This window comes from Palaemon carinicauda, chromosome 32, assembly GCF_036898095.1.
Source record: "Palaemon carinicauda isolate YSFRI2023 chromosome 32, ASM3689809v2, whole genome shotgun sequence".
Classification (NCBI taxonomy): Eukaryota; Metazoa; Arthropoda; class Malacostraca; order Decapoda; family Palaemonidae; genus Palaemon; species Palaemon carinicauda.
This window is the reverse complement of record NC_090756.1, coordinates 81783548-81808467: the sequence shown is the minus strand read 5'-3', so window position 1 is coordinate 81808467 and position 24920 is coordinate 81783548. Positions and strand designations below refer to the sequence as shown.

At 43.7% G+C, this 24920-nt stretch overlaps 1 protein-coding gene across 1 annotated transcript in view; it reads left to right on the top strand.

The window, feature by feature from the left end:
• Positions 1-24920, top strand: part of LOC137625415 (leishmanolysin-like peptidase) — a 362803-nt gene that overhangs the window by 315776 nt on the left and 22107 nt on the right. Inside the window, exons 6-13 of the mRNA XM_068356321.1 lie at positions 1664-1842; positions 2504-2704; positions 5222-5345; positions 5647-5748; positions 6036-6223; positions 9819-9951; positions 10563-10722; positions 11370-11572. Coding sequence (XP_068212422.1) covers positions 1664-1842; positions 2504-2704; positions 5222-5345; positions 5647-5748; positions 6036-6223; positions 9819-9951; positions 10563-10722; positions 11370-11572 — 1290 coding nt within the window. The remainder of the gene's footprint in view (positions 1-1663; positions 1843-2503; positions 2705-5221; positions 5346-5646; positions 5749-6035; positions 6224-9818; positions 9952-10562; positions 10723-11369; positions 11573-24920) is intronic.

Below are 24920 nucleotides of genomic sequence, written 5' to 3'. Positions count from 1 at the left end.
ATGTCTTATTTATGTCTTCAATCATTCTACCCCTCCATATATGTAAATTTCCCATTTGCACAAGTTCGAACAGGTTAACTCCTCCCGTTATAGTTATTTCACGTTGTTTTGCCGTGATTATGGCATTACATTTAGTTTTCATGCAAGAAATACCTACTTTAGACAAGATTACTTGAAAGACGTTGTTCTGTTCAAGTGTGATTTTCCCGTTAACCAATCAGTGTAAAATACGGAAACTTACCATATTTGGTCATGGTTTCCCTCCTTTGTTATGTCAGTGTAGCCTCTGCCCAAGGTCTCATCTTAAGTGGGCACCCTTTAGCTTCTTTGTGCATGTCATACTGTTTAGTTGTGCATGTATGGACCGTCCTGCAGAAAAGTGTATTGGCTGTAGTTATTCTTACTTAAAAGCCATTACCCCCCTTGAAATGAACGTGAAATTCTGAGGGAGCATTTTATTTACTATTGGAAAAAACTGTATTTTCTATTAGATAATATTGCCCTGACCTGATCCACAATTTTACCTTAGACTTTGGTAAATTGTTATTGTTATTAATGTATTTATTATTATTAATATCATCATTATTATCTTTGTTATAAATTAGTTTAACTAGATCACAGAGTCAAAGGATTTACTCTTAACTTGGGAGTGATAATTAATGTGAATAAATTGGACAGCCAGGCTTGGAAAGGCCCAAAGGATTTATTAAATTAGAAGCCTAGTGAAGACACTGAAGACTTGCCTTCTTCTAGCTTGGGGGCCCTTTAAACGATAATCATGTGTGTATAATTTTTGTCTCCCCTTGCCTCTCATGAGTAGCCTTTAAACAAAACCATTTGTTTGAACTTGAAATATAATTATACTGTATATCTAATTGCAAGGTTGAAAAATCCTGACATATTGCACTTGTTGCATTGGATTTTTTTGTAATTCATTGCATTCATTCTTCCCAGACTGTACCCTCTTGTATATAATACCAGGTACAGTATAAAGTTAATTCTAAGTGTTTTGTGTTCTTCATTATAAGGTTCAATACTATACAATATTCTAGAAATTTTATTCCAGTTGTGTCCAGGTTGTGGAATAATCTTCCTGATCTGGTGGTTGAATCAGTGGAACTTTAGAAGTTCAAACTTGCTGCAAACATTTTTCTGTTGAACAGGCTGCCATAATTATCTTTTCATAGTTTATTTATGGTTGATCTATTTTAGTTTCTCATATATAGTTTACTGTCTCAGTTGGAGCCCTTGGCTTGTAGCATCATGCTTTTCAAACTTGGCTAGTAATAATATAAAAGAAACACTTAAGAAGTCTTACAGGAACTCTGCAACTTTCTACAAAGTGTCCCCCCAGGTTATGATGTTCATATTTTTAAAGCTGAAGAAGCTTGCTTTATAAAAATGCCAAAAGCTCTTATAAGACTTTCAGAGTACGTGCTTCTGCATAGGACAGTTTTTATTTTATTAAGCTTTTCAATAAAAAGCTTAATAAAGTATTAATGTGTTACAACTTGATTGGAAGTATATTGTAATTAATACACTCCTTTAAAGTTCAACTTACTGTTATTAAGGTATACTGTACCTAGGTTAGGCAAATGAGTTATAATTCATGTTAAGACAAATATGTAATTCAAAATTCTGACAGTTGCTTTCTAATCCTTAGGCCTGTCGTGTGTGTAACACCTCTGGGCAGAATTGCCACGAAGTGAATGATGAAATCGGAGAGGGCATTCCTGGTGCAGACTTTGTGTTCTACATATCTGCTTTAGAAACTGAACGCTGTAAAAGGGGCTACACAGTAGCCTATGCTGCACACTGCCAACAGGAAGCAGCTCTAGACAGGTAAGTAAATATTTAAGAACTGTCCAAATTTGCTTTCCAAAACATTAGATGCTTCTTAAGTTTCCTGTCATTCAATTGAAGAATATTGTTTCCCAGAAAGTACTACAATAGAATTATTACTAGTTGGCCACCTGGCATTTAACCACAACAGTCTCATACAGTTGGGTAGAATTAAACTGAATGAATTCAGTCTTAACATTAAAAACAACAAAAAATAATTTTTTACAAAGAAGAGTTGAATGGAATTTTTATGTAATATCATAAATAAGTAGAGCATTGTATTTTCATGTGCAGTACTGTAATACTGTACTTATCAGAATTTTTTTTTTTTATGGCCAGGATATATTTTAACTACCATTTACATGTTGGCTAAATACAGTAGTGCTTTTTGTGTACTGTAGTTTTCTTATGGAATTTCATACTTTGCATAATACTAGATAATTACTTCTCAAAATTTGTTTCAAATTGTTATGAAACTTTTTCTGTTCCCTCTTTCTCCGAGTGAATTCCTTTCTGCTGCTGTCTTTATCTGTTAGACACTTTATTGGTACATGCTTCTGTCCCTACACTATTTAGGCTTAAGTTTGATACATTAAGTTTTCCAACTATGCCCTCATAGATAGGAAAAGTATCACAATAAAATTCCTTTTTTTCCTTACAGACCAATTGCAGGCCATGCCAATCTATGTCCTGGCTCAATCAGTACAAAAGTCCAGGAGCTTGAAACCTTGATATCTACAGTGAAGCACGAAATCCTTCATGCATTAGGGTTTTCGATTTCCCTGTATGCTTTCTATCGAGATGATGATGGTAATCCATTAACGAATCGTACTGAGAATGGGAAGCCTATGTTGAATGAAGTGTGAGTATGGTAATCTTGTTTGTTCCTACATGTAATACAAACCATTGACCTTTAATAGGAATATGACTTTAACGAAGCTAGAACAGCCATTGAAGCTTTTAGTGATGTAAATACAGCTTGCAGCTCGGCTCACCCAACAGTTAGAGCCACCTTTACTGTGACTTGGGCCACTGTTCTGTGTAGGCGCAATTCTTGGGATTATACTTTGGCTCAATACACATATGCTTTTACTTTTCTGCTCTGTTGTTGGACATGCAGCTGTCCTTGGGTAAAACTGGCATAGGATGTTGACCCTCATCAACTACAGTGTGTAGTTTCTGCAAGTGTCATGACTGTTCGCAGGATTTCCCGTTATGAGTGTAGGGAGTGACCACCTGTGCAGTAGACTTGAATTTGCAAAGAAGAGGATGAACTTGAAGAGGTATTCTTTGGAGTCAGTCTTGCCCAAGCCCAAGCTGATGCCTTAGAAGCTCTGTAGCTCCTTCATCCTTTCTTTGGATTTAAAGCCTACTGCATGCTCTTCTTTTCCTTTTGAGGCTAAATCCGGCGGAGGAAGTAAGAAGAGGAAGAGCCTCTGCTTTTCCCTTGAGGAGTTCCTCGAGTGAGACAGGAATATTGCCTCTCCCTAACAAAGGCAAATGCCCCCCTGCCTTCCGCCAAACGCCCTCCTGCCGCCGTAATTGCTTTTGATGACTTTCACAAGGACTTTAACCTGGGTTTGCTGTGGCCGGCCCTTGGCATTGATGGTGCCCCATCACCTGAGAAACTCCTTGAGGTCCTAGCAGCGGCTAGATCTCAGAAGTCTTCTCACCCCGATGTGGCTCCCCCTCGCCTGTAGAGGAGACCTGTGTTGTGACGTCCCTGGACATGTCCTTTCCTGCTGTCGAAGGCAAGTGCCTCTCGCATGAAGCTGAGAATCTGAGTGCAGCCAGAAAGTCCATGACTATGGTAAATGAGAAGAGTGGTCGCTCTCCTTCTCCTGCTTCATTTGTCCCAGAGTCTTCCTTTTCTCCTGCTGTCAAGAAGAAGAATAGAAGTTCCTTGAAGCAAAGGACGACAGACCCCGAGAGGAGGAGTTTCTTTAGACCAATTCTGGTTCCTCTCCATGGTTCTGTGGATGGAACAGTGCTGTACCAAAACCCTTTCCCCTGTTGAGGTTCTAAGGCACATACCCTTGCCTCAAGTGCCAAATCTTTCTCAAGAGTTAGTGTTCTCCGTCAGTGCCACAATCGGTTGAGAGCAAATGGTCTCCTGTGAAGGCTAACCATTCATCTTGCACATGGTCACTAGTGCTTGAACAACGGCCAACTCATGCATGATCATTAGCATCCGTACAAGCTCCGGCTCATGCGGATTTGCCTACTAAGGATAAGTCTTCTTCTAAACATATCAAATGCTCATGATTGCCAACTCATGTATATGTCTTCAGGACTAAACCGGTCTCTCTCGTCACACCTCGAGCAGTAGAGACGACTCTACGTATCAGTGTGGTAAGGACAAGAAACAGAGGAAACCCAGACAGATAGTCTGCCTCTTACTGAAGAAGTTCACATCATAGCTCTTTGCTCAAAGGGAGACATTTTGAACACTCGGATTGTTCAATGTCTCGCTTTCTTTGCTCTTTGGAGATTATGATACCCTGTGTTTCCTTGATCTCAAAGCATACAGGGTAATAATGCTACGAAATCCAAATGACAATTCCCTATTCCCTCTTCCTCGATGGATTATAAAACAGGTGCTGTACAGGCACCTCCACAGACAGAAATATGAGGGCCCTTCATTCTTGGCCGCAGCAACTATGGCAAACCTGTAAGCTGTAAGCTTGACTGACCGCTGGTCTGGAGGTGTAGCATACTTTGCTTCATCATAGAATTAGTCTGATCATAAGGCAAAGGCAGTCATCTCTGTAGTGCATCAGTCGGCCAACTAATGGACTAACTGGATGTCAGAAAGGAGAGATGCATTTGCAGCAAGATTTTCCTGTCAAGCGAGACAATTCTCGGGTCAATAAACCAGCCAGGTTTGTTATAGGGTCTTGTGCCCTCCTAAGGATGAGTCTCTTACTAATGGTCAAAGGTTTGTATTACATTAAGGAACAAATCACAAATTTTTTAATCAATTTGTAATTTTCCTAACCATACAACCTGAGACCCTACGTTACACCGCCTGCTTCACCTACCCCACAAGTCTTAGGTCAAAGGTCAAAGTGAAGGTAGCCGTACCTGTTTGCTGGGTGGTGCTTTACCTACAACCAGAAATGTTCATCTCGTTAAAAGTTTAATGGCCGTTCAAGCTTCACTGAAGTCATACTTCTATTAAATGTCTCTTTAATTTTTTTGTACAGTGGATTAATCACAAATATTTGCAAAGATTTACTTCTATATTTTTATGATTAATAATCATACCATTAAATTTATTTAATAATCATACCATTAATTTTATGTCATCTGTAAATAAGCTATGAAAATCTGTTAGGTAAAACTATTTTTAATTGAAGATTTCATCCTAACCTCTTAGCCTACAAGCAAGACAGTGGAGCGATCGGGTTATTAAACGCGTTACGAGGCGGAAATGGCAGATCCGTGGAGGCGTTGCAACAAAAGTAGTAAATATGGTTGTCACTCCCAGAGTTGTACAAGAGGTAATTGCATTGTGGACCTTTTCATTAGGTCACATTTTAGTTGACTATTTTCCCATACCCTGATTCATATAAATTTCCTTGTATTTTAAGAGCCTGGTTCTACTGTAGTTTTATATTGCTTTCATTTTTTTTTTTTTATAAACAGTCATTAGTAGTTACAGTACACCACTTAATAAATTTTAACATTTAATATTTCTGACACATATTCTATTATGAGTCATTTAATTAATATTTGAATTGCAAATTTATGATGGAAGCAATAGAATTTTAACCAGGTGGATGACGATTCTCCATAACTCAGGTACGAAATCACTTCAACTGTCCCGACTTAGAAGGTGCCGAATTGGAAGATCAGGGCCAGGAAGGAACTGCACTTACACACTGGGAGAAGAGAGTTTTTGAGGTAAGAAATACAGGTTCCTTCATATTTGTTTTGATTTTATGCCTATTGATGTTTTGATATCAATGATAATTTACCACGTAGTTCAACATTAGCAATAATTGTAGAAAAGTAATGACAATGATATTAGTTTTAATATTCTCAGAATTTGTGTATATATTCATATTGTGATTTAATAATATTTTCCATGATCATAATGCTTATTTATTTTGGTAATCTCCATTTTTCTAGTTTTAAAAAGTGCAGCACTGTTCATTTATATGAAACAACCTTCTGGTATTTTCTTTCAGAATGAAGCCATGACAGGAACTCACACGCAGAATCCAGTCTATTCTAGAATAACATTAGCTCTGATGGAAGATACTGGGTGGTATCGCGCAAACTATAACCTGGCCCAACCCCTGAAATGGGGTCGACATCTGGGATGTACATTTGCTATGAAGAGTTGCAAGGAATTCATGGAAGAGCAGACAAAAAAGCAAGTTGTTTTTTTCTCCTTTTGACTCCAAATAGATTAGGCTTTTCTGTTATAAATATAAAGTTGTTGCTTTAAGTTAAGAAGTGAAGTTATTTTTGTCATTTAACATTTTTTGAATTATATTACAGTCAGACCTCGATTATCGCGATAATTAGGTTACAGCGACAGCCGCGATGAGCGAAAATTCGCGAATAAATGTTACACTAGGGTGGGCTAGCTCCTAACCTAAAAAGTCACTGCCCCTTGCCACAAGCAGGTGCCCGAGCATATGATTAACACAGTAAATACTGCCTAATCGTTTTAATTTGGTTTCTACAACAGTTTATAATCATATTTACAGTGTACAGAACATTTGTACACATGTACATAATGTACTGGGGCACAGTAAGGTTACAGTACATTATTGTGCTAAGGTAAAGTTTACCGAGTCGTCGTCATCCCCTTACTGTTCTGTATAGCAAAAGTTATTCCTATCTTGTAATACTGTACTGTAACCTAATATTCACTGATACTGTAATGTATATTACTGTAATATATGGCCAGTAATATTAATACAGTACAGCTTAACTGTACTTACTGTAAATGTTCGGTGTTTAGTTCAGATGATTGTAGCCTATGTCGCTACTCTAGAAGTCTGCCGCAACTTATGTGTTGTCTCTTGCACAGTATGTTATCTATGCTTTCTTAAACAGAAATACATTACTGTACATCCATTATTATTGGATACAGTTAAGTGAAACACCAGTCTAATCAAATCCGGTTTATTTCAAATATAACTGTAATTTTTTACCACAATAAATGGAGAATTTTTATTTAATAGGTATTGCATTGTTCTTGGCCATCCCAATGCTGTTGCCAACTATTAGAAATCAAATTCTTAATGTTGGGTAAACAATAAACCATTTTTATTTTTCTCGGCCGCGAAAAAACCAAACCGCGAAGTAAGAAACCACGATTAACGAGGTCTGACTGTATAGTGTTGATAAATTGTATAGAAACAACAAAGCAACTTCTTTTGAGTTCTTCAAAAGAACTTCGTTGGCTTTGGAAATAATAAAAAAAACCACAAAGTTAGTGAGAGTGAAAATTATTAATGAATAGAGCTCTGTAATGTATTTCTTGATACAGTATGATAATTGTGCGTCTAAATCTGCAGCAGTGAATTTTGTAGGTAATTCAATTATAAGTTGTAAATAACCTTAAAGTGGAAACTCTTAACATCCTATAATTCCCACTACCTGTTTTCTGTTAATGTAGACCAGTCTATATTTGTTTTTTCATATTCATAAATGAAAAGGAAATGGCAGATTTAATTGTAGTGGCATTAGCCTTATTAATAAATATGTAAAAATAAGAAAGTATATTGAAATGTGTTGTAAGAAAAAGATGCTTCATTTTATACTAACACAATCTAGCATCTTTATTTAACTGATATCTCAAGTTTGTTCGACATGAGAGATTCTGTCTAATAAGTATCAAGATGAATTTTTAACCTTATTTTACAATTAAAATGATTAAATGAAGAGGATAACACCAATCCTCTCTCCTCACAAGTGGCGTGTCGACAAGAGTTTTGGCATTTAATCCTCACCATTTTTCTGTCTTCATGTCTACATCATCAGAATGTGATTTGGGACTATCCAGTTTATCATTTCTTCATATTTTAATTCATAATTAGGGTGGACAAGATTAGGTTTTTGACTTAATCCTTTTCATTGGATTTTGCATTGTTAGGTGTCTAAGATTTGCAGCAAGTGGGTGCAACTTATTGGGTGCCGTTATAGTATGTGGCCTACCTTTTTGGATCTGTTATAGTATGTGGCCTACCCGGTTTGAATGTGTCCTACCTAAGCCGGTTTGAATGTGTCCTACCTTAGAGAAGCTAACTTAGAAAACCCACCTAACCTATGCTAAAAGCCGTGTCCTTACCTACGAGTACGACGGGAGAAGCTAACTTAAAAAACCCACCTAACCTATGCTAAAAGCCGTGTCCTTACACGGGGGGGCTGCACCCCCCCGGACCCCCCCCCCCCCTTACACAACATTAACATTAACTACATAGTTAAATACTGAAATCCATGTGTACTTACATGATCAATATTCGTAATAACAGTATGTAGGCCACATACTATATCAGAGACAAAATTCCGTAGGCCACACTCGAAAGGTAGGCCACATACTATAACGGCACCACTTATTGTATGTTTTCTGTTTGATTCCATTAGTGGTTATCATTTTACAGTAGAACATTAGTATACTTGAACTACCATGTGAATAATAATGAAATCAGCGACAGTGTTTGGAATGGTGTGTGAGAGAAGGAAGTTGCAAGTTAATGTTGGCAAGAGTAAGGTTATGAGATACAAAAGAAGGGTAGGTGGTGCTAGATTGAATATGATGTTGAATGGAGAGTTACTTAAGGAAGTAGATCAGTTTCTGTACTTAGGTTCTGTTGTTGTGGAAAATAGTGGAGTGGAAGCAGATGTACTTCAGTGTAAATGAATGATGTAAAGTGTTTGGGGCAGTGAAGGGAGTGGTAAAGAATAGAGGGATAGGGATGGATGTGAAGGGAGTTCTGTCTGAGAAAGTGATTGTACCAACTGTGATGTATGGATCGAAGTTGTGGAGAATGAAAGTGACGGAGAGGCAAAAATTGAATGCATTCGAGACGAAGTGTCTGAGGAGTATGGCTGGGGTATCTTGATTGGATGGGGTTAGGAACAAGTAGTAAGGGTGGGGCCCGTTGTGAGAAATGAATTAGCAGTTAGAATGGATATGAATGTGTTGAGGTGTACGGCAATGTAGAGAGGATGGAAACTGGTCGTCTGCTGAAGAAAATAATGAATGCAAGAGTTGATGGGAGAAGTGCAAGAGGAAGGCCAAGGTTTGGGTGGATGGATGGAGGGAAGAAAGCCTTAGGTGACAGGAGGATGGATGTGAGAGAGGCAAAAGAGCATGCAAGAAATAGAAATGAGTGGTAAGCGATTGCTTTGTAGTTCTGATAGGCCCTGCTGCTGTCATTGGTCACCTTGGTAACTGCTCAGGTAGCGGCAGTAGGGGAGTCAACACTTGAAGCTTCATTGATTGTGGAAGATGGGGTAGGGTGGGCTGTGGCACCCTAGCAGTATCAACCAAACTTGGTTGAGTTCCTCGTCAGGCGAGGAGGAATAAAGAGGGAAAAAATCCCCTTTTACTTTTTGGATCTCGGCTATCTCCCAAAATTGGGGGAAGTGCCATAGTAGACAGATTATTTTACCCAGACCATTTAGTCTCATTTGAAGACCACTTGGGTTAGGTGACGATAGAAGTTCATCAGTTAGAGAAGGAAGAGAACAGATGAGAAGAGTTAGAGAGATGGTATACAGTATACCAGGAATTAGAGGAATGCTGCTAAGAACCTTTTGCACAATACAGTATCCCAAAATGAAGGTGATACTGAATTGGGTGAATAGAGTTTTTCTCCTTTTTAAGGGAATTTGTAAATACTTTCTAACATGTTTTACTAAGAGAAAATATTTGCTGGAAATTATAGATGTTTCAATAACGTAACCCTATTAACAAACTTGTTAATTTTATTTTTCATTTCCTTTTACAGGGGTAAGAGCATCCACCCTTTTTGCAACAAGGTGAAAAGAGATCCATTGGAAACGGACTGTACCGAAGATCGAAGTTCAGTCGCACTGTGTAACCTCATAGAACATCCTAATCAGCTACCCCCTCATTATCAGGTCACAACTCTTTGTCATTTTATATACTTCTTTATTTTTATAGATCTATGAAAGAGAAATGGTGATTTTTAAAAACGGCTTTAGCTTTGGATTTTGGGTTAAGGCATTATGAGATTGTTGTTTTAGGCAGGCTCTTGGTATTAATGTTAGATCTCCTTTTTCAAATAGTATTTATGTGTGTACATTAAGCCTTTTATTAGCAATAAGTTGTGATGAATTAAAATCAGCATCATACTTTTTCATAAAATCAGTTTCATTCTAATATGTTCCAACAATAATAGTGAGAGATTTTCCACTTAACAAAATACTGTATACAGTAGTATATTTCTTCTGACATTGCAAATTAATTTACTCTATAAATCATCATCATCTCCTACGCCTATTGATGCGGTCGTTTTTATCTTGAGGTTTTAAATCAATATCTTTCCACTTAATATCTCCCACGTCATGCTTCATAGTCCTCAGCCATGTAGGCCTGGGCCTTTCAACTCTTTTAGTGCCTCTTGGAGACCAGATAAAAGTATAAATACTTCTTCATAAGGCATGTTATGAGCCAGTCCTCTTGCTCTTTGATAAACTTTACACTATAAAATATATTTTTGTCCTGGCAGAATTTTGGAGCAATTCCACACGTGTCTGCACAACGAGTTGGTCATTACGGGGGTTCAGTTGCTTTGGCAGATTACTGTCCATACATCCAGGAGTTTACTTGGAAGAGTCAAGACATTATCATCAGAGGGTCACACTGTCAATTTGGAGAAAATAACCCAGGTTAGTCTTACCATCAGTCTAGACTTATGAATGAATATCACATTTTGCAAACTAATACAATCAGCATAATGGTGCAGATACAGACTAACTTAATTGTGTTACAGTGAATGGGTGATCCATATCTTGATTACAAATGTACTATTAATATGAATTAATGATTAATGCTTCTACCAAAGAGGATGTCAAGTGAATTTTTTTTTTCTAGGTCCAAACATTTCAGAATGTAAACTTTAGTTAATTACCCTGTAAAGATCACTGTTGCTAGTTTTACTCTTATTCTTTTCCTCTTTATTGCTGTATCCATCCAGGGAAAGAATATACAGTAGTTAGTACAGTACAGTAAGTCCCCCTACATAAAAACTTGAACAATTTCAAAGATAAGAACCTTTGAGTGTGTAATAAATAAAAAGTTTTAAGTATAACACAATAAAAATTAGTCTTCTTTTGAAAGTACAGTACTTATTTATGTAGAAATAGCTGCAAAATTCTTGATACATATGTAGGATAGCTCAATAGTAATTATATTGGCCTTAACAAATTTTCAACATAGAGCAACCCACTTTTGCAATGCATTAATGCCATTTTTATGTAGGAGAATTCCTATTTGAATGCTGAAATTCTGGCATTTTTAATTTTATCCTTTCCAGACCCAGAAAGAAACTTTGCTCTTGAGTCCTATACAGACGACAGCAAGTGTTTCAATCAGCAGCGAGAGTGGACTGAACGCACCTGTTACCACCTTAGACAGTGGCAACACTGGGGATCCGGCTGCTATCAGTATATGTGCATTGATGGCCGACTACATATCATAGTTGCAAATCATACTTATACATGTTATCATGCTAACCAGGTGAGTCAGATGAGGATTGGTTCCTTTTCATAAATTCTATAAGGAATGAGTGTGCTAGTCAAAAGGTAAATAGTGACACATTTAACCCTTCAAGATTTTGCAGGTTTCAAAATTAATTCGTAGCTAACACATAGATCACTTATGGATGCAAAAAAATGTTTGTCAGTTGGTCACTACAAATCTGGCAATGGTGTCATTTTGAAGCCAGATACATTATGTACTTTATGTGGCATGTTTAGAAATAAGAAAAAAAGCAAAAGTAGAAGAGGAGATATCTTGAGTCTCAAATTTTGATTTTATTTTTCATAAATATACTTTACAGCATTGGAATCTCTAAGAGTTAATACTGTATACATACCATTTTTCAATATTAAACTTACCCGATAATCATGTGGCTGTCAACTCCGTTGCCCGACAGAATTCTATGGAGGGATACGCCAGCTATCACAATACTAGAAGGGGGTGTACTTACCAGCGCCACCTGTGGCCAGGTACTATAGTACTTCTTGTTGACACCTCCTCAATTTTTCCTCTGTCGTGCTTCCGGCAAGACGTTCTGGGATACGCTTATGATCTTCGAGTTCACGGCTTTTGGTGAAGTATTCTCTCAGATTTCGGCTGTCGCTTTACTGGAAAACTTCTATATTAGCTTAGATAGCTATTATTTAGTCCTGATTTAACGGTTAACGATCTTTTGCTTGATTTTGAAACCCCACTTGGCTAACTCTTTTGATTCAAGATGTCTGACATTTCACAAGCCCCCACCCATAGACGATGTAGGTCTTGTAATAGGCGTATTCCGAAGGCCTCGGTAGATCCTCACACCGCTTGTTCTGACTGTAGGGAAAGGCCCTGTCAGTTAGAAGATCGATGTGAGGAATGCGCCGGACTTTCGGAACTTGATTTTGTCCGTCTTCTTAAGTACTCAACCAAGTTAGAGAGAGAGAGAGTTAGGAGGAGTTCTTCTCACTCTTCACTTTTTTCCTCACCTCATGATCCCCTACCTTTTCCTACCCCTGTAGTGGCTACCCCCGAACCTACTATTTGCCCTCAGCCTGATATGTCTGTTGTTTTGCGTGCCATTCAGGCCTTAGGCGATAAAGTAGAGTCAGTGGTAAGTGATCATAAGTCTCTTATGGCCGAAGTCAAGGAACTTAAGGTCAAGAGTGCAGTGGGTGGAATTAGTGCCAGTGCTGTGACGAGTGCTAGTGTCAGTGCAGTGCCAAGTGCTAGTGTCAGTGTCAGTGTGGTGCGTGAGGATACTTCTGTGCGTGCCAGTCGTCCTCCCAGTCCGGGACCTCTTGCAAGCTCCCAAGCCCAGGGGAGAAGCAATGTCGAAGGGCAAAAGGGTTCGGCAGGCCTTGATCGGCGCACAGAAGTATCCTCGGTGGTTGCGGGCGTGTCTTCCAGAGACCGTCACTCCCACCTGCAGACGATTGAGCCCGTCTTTTTCTCGTCTGCTGAGCAATTGTCAGGGAAGAAACGCTGGACTCAGGTCTCGAGACCACTCAAACGCAGAGTCCAGACCTCAAGAACTCAACCGGGCTGCAGTCATTGGATCAGCTCTGACTCGCCGCAGTCATCAGTTGAATGCACTCCGCCTAAGAGGAGTAAGGTTCTGCCACAACAGATCTCTGCTGTTAAGGCTTTACCTCAGCAGACCTTAGTGTCTGCCGACCCCAAGTTGACTCTACTGCAGTCCATGCAGTCACAACTTGCGGTCTTGATGCGTGAGTGTCAGGCTGAGCAGGTTACACCTCCTCCTGCGATCGCTCCGCCTGACCGCAGTACTGCCTGCCAGGCGTACGATGTTGAGGCTCCTCAGAATACCTTAGCACGTTCTGAGTTTACTGTTTCCAGTGGTGTGCAGCTCCCTCCGCCTTCCTTAAGGCAACCTCAGCAATGGGAACAGGAAGATTATTCCTTACTTCCTCCGCTTCCACTTGCAGTTCCACCAGTGAGGCAACACTCTCTTGAGGTACAACAACCTCTCCCATCCATGAGTCAGTCTCCTCAGCTCTCGCTGCAGCGAGCTCAACCCTCCTCAAGGCAACCACAACACCTTAGCCTTGCGCCTCAGGAGCCTCAACTCGCGAGACAATTACTGTGTTCTGCGCAGCCACTACCTCATCGCTCACAGCTCACACCTCAGGAACCTCAACTCGTTCCTCAGGAACTTGCTACTGCGCATCCGCCATCCGCTCAGCAAGCGCAACCCTTGAGTTCAGTCACTCATGCTAGGAGTCAGCCTCCTCCACCCATGCGCCTACCTTCTGCTACTTCTTTTGATCAGCCTTTGCAGTCTGAGCCTCAGGTGTTCCCTCAACAGAGTCTTGAAGAGGAAACCACTAATATTGTTGTTCCAGCTCGTGCTGACTCTGCTGTTCAGCATACCTTACCGATCTCTTCGCTACACTCTGGTGATGAGGCGTCTGATGATGAGGCGGCACACCTGGATCCCTCATCAGACGTGGATGAATCCAAGTCTTCTCCACCTTCTATTGACTTTCGTAAGGTCTTGGCTCTGTTTAGGGAGGTATACCCAGACCACTTTGTCTCTGCTATTCCCCGCTCTCCGCCATCTGAGTTTTCGCTGGGCATGCAGCCAGCTAAGTCTACTTATACTAAGCTAGTCCTAGCAAGGTCCTCTAAGAGAGCGTTAAGGATCTTAGGTGAGTGGTTGCAGACTAAGCAACACCTTGGAAAGACTTCGTTCATGTTTCCTCCGACTAAGCTCACTTCTAAAGCGGGCGTTTGGTATGCCACAGGAGAGGAACCAGGCTTGGGAGTACCTGCCTCTGCCCAGGCTGACTTCTCAAGTCTGGTAGACTCGCCTCGTAGAACAGCAATGAGGCGCTCTAAGGTTTGCTGGACCTTCTCAGACCTTGATCACTTCCTGAAGGGTGTTTTTAGAGCATTTGAGATGTTCAACTTCCTAGACTGGTGCCTGGGGGCCCTCAGCAAGAAGACCTCCCCTGCGGACAAGGATTCTGCCATGCTATTAATGTCCTGCATGGATAAGGCCATTAGAGATGGATCTGGCGAGCTTGCGTCGATGTTTGTGTCAGGGGTTCTTAAGAAAAGGGAACAGCTATGTACCTTCCTTTCCTCCAGCATTACACCTTGTCAAAGGTCTCAACTCCTTTTCGCTCCGCTCTCGAAGTTCCTCTTCCCCGAAGAGCTGGTTAAGGACTTGTCTGCTGCCCTGATACAAAAGGACACACATGATCTTGTAGCCTCATCGGCTCGTAAGACTAAGGTTGCTACCTCAGTCCCCAGGACTTATCGCACCCCAGTGGCTGATACTCCTGCTACGAGGTTCATACCGCCCTTTCGTGGTAGAGCCCCCAGCCGAGGAAGCTCCCGTCCAGACTCTTCCAGGAGCAAGTCTAGGAAAGGTTCCAAGGCTTCTAAAGGAAAAAACTGACTCTCCGCATCTCCAGACAGCAGTAGGAGCCAGACTCAAGAGCTTCTGGCAAGCCTGGGAAAAGAGAGGTGCAGACGCCCAGTCTGTCAGTTGGCTGAGGGAGGGTTACAGGATTCCATTCTGCCGCAAACCCCCTCTGACCACATCTCCCATCAACCTCTCTCCCAACTACAAAGAAGAGGACAAGAGGCTAGCGTTGCACCAGGAGGTGTCGCTACTTGTGCAGAAGAAGGCAGTGGTTATAGTCCGGGACCATCAATCCCCGGGCTTCTACAACCGTCTCTTTCTGGTGGCCAAGAAGACAGGAGGTTGGAGACCGGTGCTGGACGTCAGCGCGCTCAATGCGTATGTCACCAAGCAGACGTTCACGATGGAGACGACGAAGTCGGTCCTAGCAGCGGTCAGGCAGGAGGACTGGATGGTCTCGTTGGACCTGAAAGATGCCTACTTTCACGTTCCTATTCATCCAGACTCCCAACCTTTCCTGAGATTCGTTTTTGGAAAGGTTGTCTACCAATTCCAAGCCCTGTGTTTTGGCCTAAGCACAGCTCCTATGGTATTTACGCATCTGATGAGGAATATAGCAAAATTCCTCCACTTATCGGACATCAGAGCCTCCCTTTACTTAGACGACTGGCTGTTGAGAGCCTCCACGAGTCGTCGCTGTCTGGAGAGTCTCAACTGGACTTTGGACTTAATCAGAGAACTGGGTCTGTTAGTCAACATAGAAAAGTCTCAGCTCATTCCCTCCCAATCCATTGTGTACCTGGGAATGGAGATTCGGAGTCAGGATTTTCGGGCTTTTCCATCGGCCCCAAGGATAAGCCAAGTCCTAGATTGCATCATGAGCATGCTGAAGAGGAGCAGTTGCTCGGTGAGACAGTGGATGAGTCTCACAGGGACCCTTTCATCACTGGCCCTGTTCGTCGAGCTAGGGAGACTCCACCTCCGCCCTCTTCAATTCCATCTTGCAGCTCATTGGGACAAGGGTTTGACTCTCGAAGCAGTCTCTATCCCAGTCACCAAAGAGATGAAGACCACTCTCTTGTGGTGGAAGACCAATCTCCTTCTCAGGGAGGGCCTATCGTTGGCTATTCAGACCCCCAATCTTCATCTCTTCTCAGATGCATCGGACTCGGGCTGGGGTGCGACCTTGAACGGACGGGAATGCTCGGGAACGTGGAACGAGGAACAGGGAACGCTCCACATCAACTGCAAGGAGCTACTAGCAGTTCATTTAGCCCTGCTGAACTTCAAGTCCCTCCTGCTAGGCAAGGTGGTGGAGGTGAACTCAGACAACACCACAGCCTTGGCTTACATCTCCAAGCAAGGAGGGACCCATTCGAGGAGCCTATACGAGATCGCAAGGGACCTCCTCATTTGGTCAAGAAGTCAAAACCTCACTTTAGTCACGAGGTTCATTCAGGGCAACATGAACGTCTCAGCAGATCGCCTAAGCAGAAGGAATCAGGTCATTCCCACGGAATGGACCCTCCACAAGAGTGTGTGCAACAGACTTTGGACCTTGTGGGGTCAACCTACCATAGATCTGTTTGCCACCTCCATGACCAAGAGACTTCCGCTGTACTGTTCCCCAGTTCCAGACCCTGCAGCAGTTCATGTGGATGCTTTTCTGCTGAACTGGTCCCATCTCGACCTTTACGCATTCCCACCGTTCAAGATAATAAACAAAGTCCTGCAGAAGTTCATCTCGCACGAAGGGACACGGCTGACGCTGGTTGCTCCCCTTTGGCCTGCAAGAGAATGGTTCACAGAGGTACTTCAATGGCTAGTCGACATCCCCAGGACTCTACCTCTAAGAGTGGACCTTCTACGTCAACCTCACGTAGACAGGTTGCACCCAAACCTCCACGCTCTTCGGCTGACTGCCTTCAGACTGTCGAAAGATTCGCTAGAGCTAGAGGCTTTTCGAAGGAGGCAGCCAGTGCGATTGCCAGAGCAAGAAGGGTTTCCACTCGTAGAGTCTACCAATCTAAGTGGGAAGTCTTCCGGAGCTGGTGTAGAGCCAATGCAGTATCCTCTACCAATACCTCTGTGACCCAAATAGCTGACTTCCTATTACATCTTAGGAATGAGAGATCCCTTTCAGCCCCTACGATTAAAGGGTACAGGAGTATGTTGGCTTCAGTTCTCCGCCACAGAGGTTTGGACCTTTCTTCCAACAAGGACCTTCAAGACATCCTTAAGTCTTTTGAGACTTCTAAAGAGCGTCGTCTATCCACTCCAGGCTGGAACCTAGACGTAGTCTTAAGGTTCCTTATGTCACCTAGGTTCGAACCTCTCCAGTCAGCTTCCTTCAAGGACCTTACCCTCAAGACTCTTTTTCTCGTCTGCCTTGCAACAGCTAAGAGAGTCAGTGAGGTTCATGCCTTCAGCAAGAACATTGGTTTCACGACCGAATCTGCAACATGTTCTTTTCAGCTCGGATTCTTAGCAAAGAACGAACTTCCTTCACGTCCTTGGCCTAGATCGTTTGAAATACCTAGCCTCTCCAACATGGTAGGTAACGAACTAGAGAGAGTTCTTTGCCCTGTCAGAGCTCTCAAGTATTATCTTAATAGGTCTAAACCTATTCGAGGACAGTCAGAAGCCTTATGGTGTGCCATCAAGAAACCTTCGAGGCCCATGTCCAAGAACGGGGTTTCGTATTATATAAGGCTTCTGATTAGAGAAGCCCATTCTCACTTAAAGGAGGAAGACCTTGCATTGCTGAAGGTAAGGACCCACGAAGTAAGAGCCGTAGCTACTTCGATGGCCTTTAATAAAAACCGTTCTCTGCAGAGCATAATGGATGCAACCTATTGGAGGAGCAAGTCAGTGTTTGCATCATTTTATCTTAAAGATGTCCAGTCTCTTTACGAGAACTGCTACACCCTGGGACCATTCGTAGCAGCGAGTGCAGTAGTAGGTGAGGGCTCAGCCACTACATTCCCTTAATCCCATAACCTTTTTTAACCTTTCTCTTGAATGCTTTTATTGTTGTTTTTATGGTTGTTACGGTAGGCTAAGAAGCCTTCCGCATCCTTTTGATTTGGCGGGTGGTCAATTCATTCTTGAGAAGCGCCTGGGTTAGAGGTTGTGTAGAGGTCCTTTAGTAGGGGTTGCAGCCCTATATACTTTAGCACCTTTGAGTTGATTCAGCCTCCAAGAGGAACGCTGCGCTCAGTAAGGAAGACGAACTTAAAAAAGAGGCAGAGTAACGGTTCAATTCGACTTCCTTACCAGGTACTTATTATTTCATTGTTATTTGAGATAACTGTTATATGAAATATGGGATACTTAGCTATCCTTTAATCTTGTACACTGGTTTTCACCCACCCCCCTGGGTGTGAATCAGCTACATGATTATCGGGTAAGTTTAATATTGAAAAATGTTATTTTTATTAGTAAAATAAATTTTTGAATATACTTACCCGATAATCATGATTTAATTGACCCTCCCTTCCTCCCCATAGAGAACCAGTGGACCGAGGAAAAATTGAGGAGGTGTCAACAAGAAGTACTATAGTACCTGGCCACAGGTGGCGCTGGTAAGTACACCCCCTTCTAGTATTGTGATAGCTGGCGTATCCCTCCATAGAATTCTGTCGGGCAACGGAGTTGACAGCCACATGATTATCGGGTAAGTATATTCAAAAATTTATTTTACTAATAAAAATAACATTTTTCAATATTAATCTTACCCGATAATCATGTAGCTGTCAACTCCGTTGCCCGACAGAATTCTACGGAAGGGATACGCCAGCGATCACTATACAAGAAGGGGGTGTACTCACCAGCGCCACCTGTGGCCAGGTACTGCAGTACTTCTTGTTGACACCACCTCAATTTTTCCTCTGTCGTGCTTCCGGCAAGACCTACATGGATACGCTTATAATTTTGGAGTCTTGTTCACGGTTTTTGGTGAAGTATTGCTCTAAGATTTCAGCTTTCGCTATACAGGAAACTTGTCTCTTAGCTTAGATAGCTTTTAGATTGATTTGATTAATGGTTAACGATATTTTGCTTTAATTGGAATTCCCCCTTGACTGTTCAAGATGTCCGACCTTTCTCAAGCTCCTCCCCAAAGACGATGTAGGACTTGTATTAGGCGTATTCCGAAGGCCTCGGTTGATCCTCACACCGTTTGTTCCGACTGTAGGGGAAAATCCTGTCAGTTGGAAGATCGATGTGAGGAATGCGCCGGACTTTCGGAACTTGATTTTGTTCGATTCCTCAAGTATACCACTAAGTTAGAGAGAGAGAGAGTTAGGAGGAGTTCGGCTCGCTCTTCGCTTTATTCCTCACCCCATGATCCTCAACCTTTTCCTCCCCCTGTAGTGGCTACCCCCGATCCTACTATTTGTGCTCAGCCTGATATGTCTGATGTTTTACGTGCCATTCAGGCTATAGGTGATAAAGTGGAGTCGGTAGTGAGTGACCACAAGTTCCTCTTGGCAGACGTCAAGGAACTTAAAGTGAAAAGTGCAGTGGGAAGTGGTAGTGCCAGTGCTGTGCCGAGTGCTAGTGTCAGTGTCAGTGTTGTGCGTGAGGGTACTTCTGTGCGTGCCAGTCGTCCTCCCAGTCCGGGACCTCTTGCAAGCTCCCAAGCCCAGGGGAGAAGCAATGTCGAAGGGCAAAAGGGTTCGGCAGGCCTTGATCGGCGCACAGCAGTATCCTCGGTGGTTGCGGGCGTATCTTACAGAGATCGTCACTTCCACTCTCAGACGATTGAGCCCTTATTTTGCTCGTCTGCAGAAGAATTTTCGGGGAGAAAACGCTGGACTCAGGTCTCAAGACCTCTTAAGCGTAAAGTCCAGACCGCACGAGTTCTACAGCCCGGATGTAGTCATTGGGCTAGCTCTGACTCGCCGCAGTCATAAGGTGACTGCACGCCTCCTAAGAGAGGTAAGGCGATGCCTCAACAGACCTCAACTTCTGTTAAGGCTCTGCCTCAACAGACCTCAACGTCTGTTGATCCCAAGATGGCTTTGCTGCAGTCTATGCAGTCGCAGCTTGCAGTATTGATGCGTGAGTTTCAGGCAGAGAAGGTTACACCTCCTCCTGCGAGCGCTCCTCCTCCTCTACGCAGTCCAGTCTGCCAGACGTACGAAGTTGAGGTTCCTCAAGCTACCTCCATGCGTGAGCTACCGCGTTGGGAGTTGCCAGATACCAGCGTTGTGCAGCAACCTCCACCTTCCTTGAGGCAGGAACCTCTTACCACGCGGCAACCTCCTCAACAATGGGGACAGGAGTCTTATGCCTTACAACCTCCTCTACCTTTGAGGCAAGAGTTTCTTGCAGTAAGACCATCCTCGAGGCAGCAACCTCTTGAGGTACGACAACCTCTGCCATCCTTGAGGCAACCACCTCAGCTCTCGCAGCTGATACCTCCACTTTCCTCGAGGCGAGAACCTCAACTCTCGAGGCAAACACCTCAAGAACCTCAACTCGTGAGACAGGAGCCTCTTTCTGCGCAGCCGCCACCTCAACTCTCGCAGCACCCACCTCAAGAACCTCAACTCGTGAGACAGGAACCTCTTACTGCGCAGCCACCTCAACCCTTGAAGCAAGCGCAACTCTTGAGACATGAACCTCATGCAATGAGTCAGCCACCTCAACGCATGCATCTACCTCTTTCTCCTCAGCTTGAGCAGTCTTTGCAGCCTGAACCTCAGGTTTTACTACAGTCGCCTCTCACCACGCTTGCTCCCCAGACTCCCGCAGAGCCTCCTTCTTCCCAGCCTCATGACTTTGTCATTACCAGCCCTCATCCTCTTCAACAGAGACTTGAGGATGAATCCGCAAGTGTATATGCACCCGCTTGTCAGGATTCTGCCGTTCAGCATACCGCTGTAACTTTACCTCTCGCTTCTCAACACTCAGGTGATGAGGTTTCTGAGGAGGAAGCTGCGCACCTGGATGATCCCTCTTCTGACGTGGAGGAACCCAAGTCGTTACCACCCTCCATTGACTTTCGCAAGGTCCTGGCTCTTTTCAGAGAAGTTTACCCGGATCACTTTGTTTCTGCTACCCCTCGCTCTCCTCCATCAGAGTTTTCTCTAGGCATGCAACCTGTTAAGTCTGCCTACACTAAGCTCGTCTTCGCTAGATCTTCTAAGAGAGCTTTGAGAATGTTAGGGGATTGGTTGCAGTCCAAGCAGCAACTAGGGAAGACGTCATTCATGTTTCCACCTACTAAGCTGACTTCTAAGGCGGGCGTATGGTATGCCACAGGAGAGGAACCAGGCTTGGGAATCCCTGCCTCTGCCCAGGCTGACTTCTCAAGTTTGGTTGACTCTCCACGAAGGTCGGCTATGAGGCGCTCTAAGGTCTGCTGGACCTTTTCTGACTTAGACCACTTCTTAAAGGGAGTCTTTCGCGCCTTTGAGATTTTTAATTTTCTCGACTGGTGCCTGGGGGCCTTGAGCAAGAAGACTGCCCCATCTGACAAGGACCCGGCCATGCTTATAATGTCATGTATGGATAAAGCAATTCACGATGGTTCCGGCGAACTTGCCTCCATGTTTGTTTCGGGAGTACTCAAGAAAAGGGAACAACTTTGCACCTTCCTTTCCACTGGTATCACCTCTTGTCAAAGGTCTCAGTTACTTTTTGCTCCGCTTTCTAAGTTCCTGTTTCCTGAGGACCTTATCAAGGAATTGTCTGCGGCTCTTATTCAGAAGGACACTCATGACCTTGTGGCCTCTTCAGCACGTAAGGCTAAGGTTGCTCCTTCGGTTCCTAGAACTTACCGCACCCCAGTGGCCGATACTCCTGCTACAAGATTTATTCCGCCCTTTCGTGGCAGAGCCCCCAGCCGAGGAAGTACCCGTCCAGACGGTTTCAGGGGCAGGTCCAAGAAAGGTCCCAAGCCTTCGAAAGGCAAACATTGACTCTCCTCCTCTCCAGACAGCAGTAGGAGCCAGACTCAAGATCTTCTGGCAAGCTTGGGAAAGAAGAGGTGCAGACGCCCAGTCTGTCAAGTGGCTAAGGGAGGGTTACAGGATACCATTCTGCCGCAATCCCCCTCTGACCACTTCTCCCATCAACCTCTCTCCCAACTACAAGGAAAAGGACAAGAGGCTAGCGTTACACCAAGAGGTGTCGCTCCTGTTACAGAAGGAGGCAGTGGTGATAGTCCGGGACCATCAATCCCCGGGCTTCTACAACCGTCTCTTTCTGGTGGCCAAGAAGACAGGAGGTTGGAGACCGGTGCTGGACGTCAGTGCGCTCAATGCTTATGTCACCAAGCAGACGTTCACTATGGAGACGACGAAGTCGGTCCTAGCAGCGGTCAGGCAGGAGGACTGGATGGTCTCGTTGGATCTGAAAGACGCTTACTTTCACGTTCCTATTCATCCAGACTCCCAACCTTTCCTGAGATTCGTTTTTGGAAAGGTTGTGTACCAATTCCAAGCCCTGTGTTTTGGCCTAAGCACGGCGCCTATGGTGTTTACGCGACTGATGAGGAATATTGCGAAATTCCTCCACTTGGCGGACATCAGAGCCTCCCTTTATTTAGACGACTGGCTGTTAAGAGCCCCCACAAGTCGTCGCTGTCTGGAGAGTCTCAACTGGACTTTGGACTTGATCAAGGAACTGGGTCTTTTGGTCAACTTAGAAAAGTCCCACCTTATTCCTTCCCAAAACATCGTTTACCTGGGAATGGAGATTCGGAGTCAAGCTTTTCGGGCTTTTCCGTCGGCCCCAAGAATCAGCCAAGCCCTAGAGTGCATTCTGAGCATGCTGAAGAGGAACAGATGCTCGGTGAGACAGTGGATGAGTCTAACAGGGACCCTGTCATCGTTAGCCCTGTTCACCGAGTTAGGGAGACTCAACCTCCGCCCCCTTCAATTCCATCTAGCAGCTCACTGGGACAAGAATATGATGCTCGAAGCGGTCTCTATTCCTGTTACCAAAGAGATGAAGACTACTCTCATGTGGTGGAAGACCAACATCCTTCTCAAGGAGGGTCTATCGTTAGCGGTTCAGACCCCCAATCTTCATCTCTATTCGGACGCATCAGACTCGGGCTGGGGCGCGACCTTGGACGGACAGGAATGCTCGGGAACATGGAACAAGGAACAGGAAATGCTTCACATCAACTGCAAGGAGTTGCTGGCAGTTCATCTGGCTTTAATGAACTTCAAGTCCCTCCTGCTAAACAAGGTGGTGGAGGTGAACTCCGACAACACCACAGCCTTGGCATACATCTCCAAGCAGGGAGGGACCCATTCGAGGAAGCTGTACGAGATAGCAAGGGACCTCCTCATTTGGTCAAGAAGTCTAAACCTCTCACTGGTAACGAGGTTCATTCAGGGCAATATGAACGTCTCGGCAGATCGCCTCAGCAGGAAAGATCAAGTCATCCCCACGGAATGGACCCTTCACAAGAGCGTGTGCAACAGACTTTGGACCTTGTGGGGTCAGCCAACGATAGATCTGTTCGCCACCTCCATGACCAAGAGGCTCCCTTTGTACTGTTCCCCAGTTCCAGACCCAGCAGCAGTTCACGTGGATGCTTTTCTGCTGGATTGGTCCCATCTCGAGCTATATGCATTCCCGCCGTTCAAGATCATCAACAGAGTCATTCAGAAGTTCGTCTCTCACGAAGGGACACGGCTGACGCTGGTTGCTCCCCTTTGGCCTGCAAGAGAATGGTTCACAGAGGTACTACAATGGCTGGTCGACGTTCCCAGGACTCTCCCTCTAAGAGTGGACCTTCTACGTCAACCTCACGTAAAGAAGGTACACCCAAACCTCCACGCTCTTCGTCTGACTGCCTTCAGACTGTCGAAAGACTCGCTAGAGCTAGAGGCTTTTCGAAGGAGGCAGCCAGAGCGATTGCCAGAGCAAGGAGGATATCCACTCGTAGAGTCTATCAATCCAAGTGGGAAGTCTTCCGAAGCTGGTGCAGAGCCAATGCAGTTTCCTCTACCAATACCTCTGTAACCCAAGTTGCTGACTTCCTGTTACATCTTAGGAATGTTAGATCTCTTTCGGCTCCTACGATCAAAGGGTACAGAAGTATGTTGGCTTCAGTTCTCCGCCACAGAGGTTTGGATCTTTCCTCCAACAAGGATCTACAAGACATCCTTAAATCTTTCGAGACTTCTAAAGAACGTCGATTGTCCACTCCAGGCTGGAATCTAGACGTAGTCTTAAGGTTCCTTATGTCTCCTAGGTTTGAACCTCTCCAGTCAGCTTCTTTCAAAGACCTTACTCTCAAAACTCTTTTCCTCGTCTGCCTTGCAACAGCCAAAAGAGTTAGTGAGGTTCACGCCTTCAGCAGGAACATAGGATTCACATCCGAATCAGCAACATGTTCCTTACAGCTCGGATTTTTAGCAAAAATGAACTTCCTTCACGTCCTTGGCCTAGATCGTTCGAAATTCCTAGCCTTTCCAACATGGTGGGTAACGAGCTAGAGAGAGTTTTTTGCCCTGTCAGAGCTCTAAAATACTATCTTAAAAGGTCAAAACCTATACGAGGACAATCAGAGGCCTTATGGTGTGCCATCAAGAAACCTTCGATGCCTATGTCCAAAAACGCAGTTTCGTATTATATAAGGCTTCTGATTAGAGAAGCTCATTCTCACATGAAGGATGAAGACCTTGCTTTGCTGAAGGTAAGGACCCACGAAGTGAGAGCTGTAGCCACTTCGATGGCCTTTAAACAGAACCGTTCTCTGCAGAGTATTATGGATGCAACTTTTTGGAGGAGCAAGTCAGTGTTTGCATCATTTTATCTCAAAGATGTCCAGTCTCTTTACGAGAACTGCTACACCCTGGGACCATTCGTAGCAGCGAGTGCAGTAGTAGGTGAGGGCTCAGCCACTACATTCCCTTAATCCCATAACCTTTTTTAACCTTTCTCTTGAATGCTTTTATTGTTGTTTTTTGGGTTGTTACGGTAGGC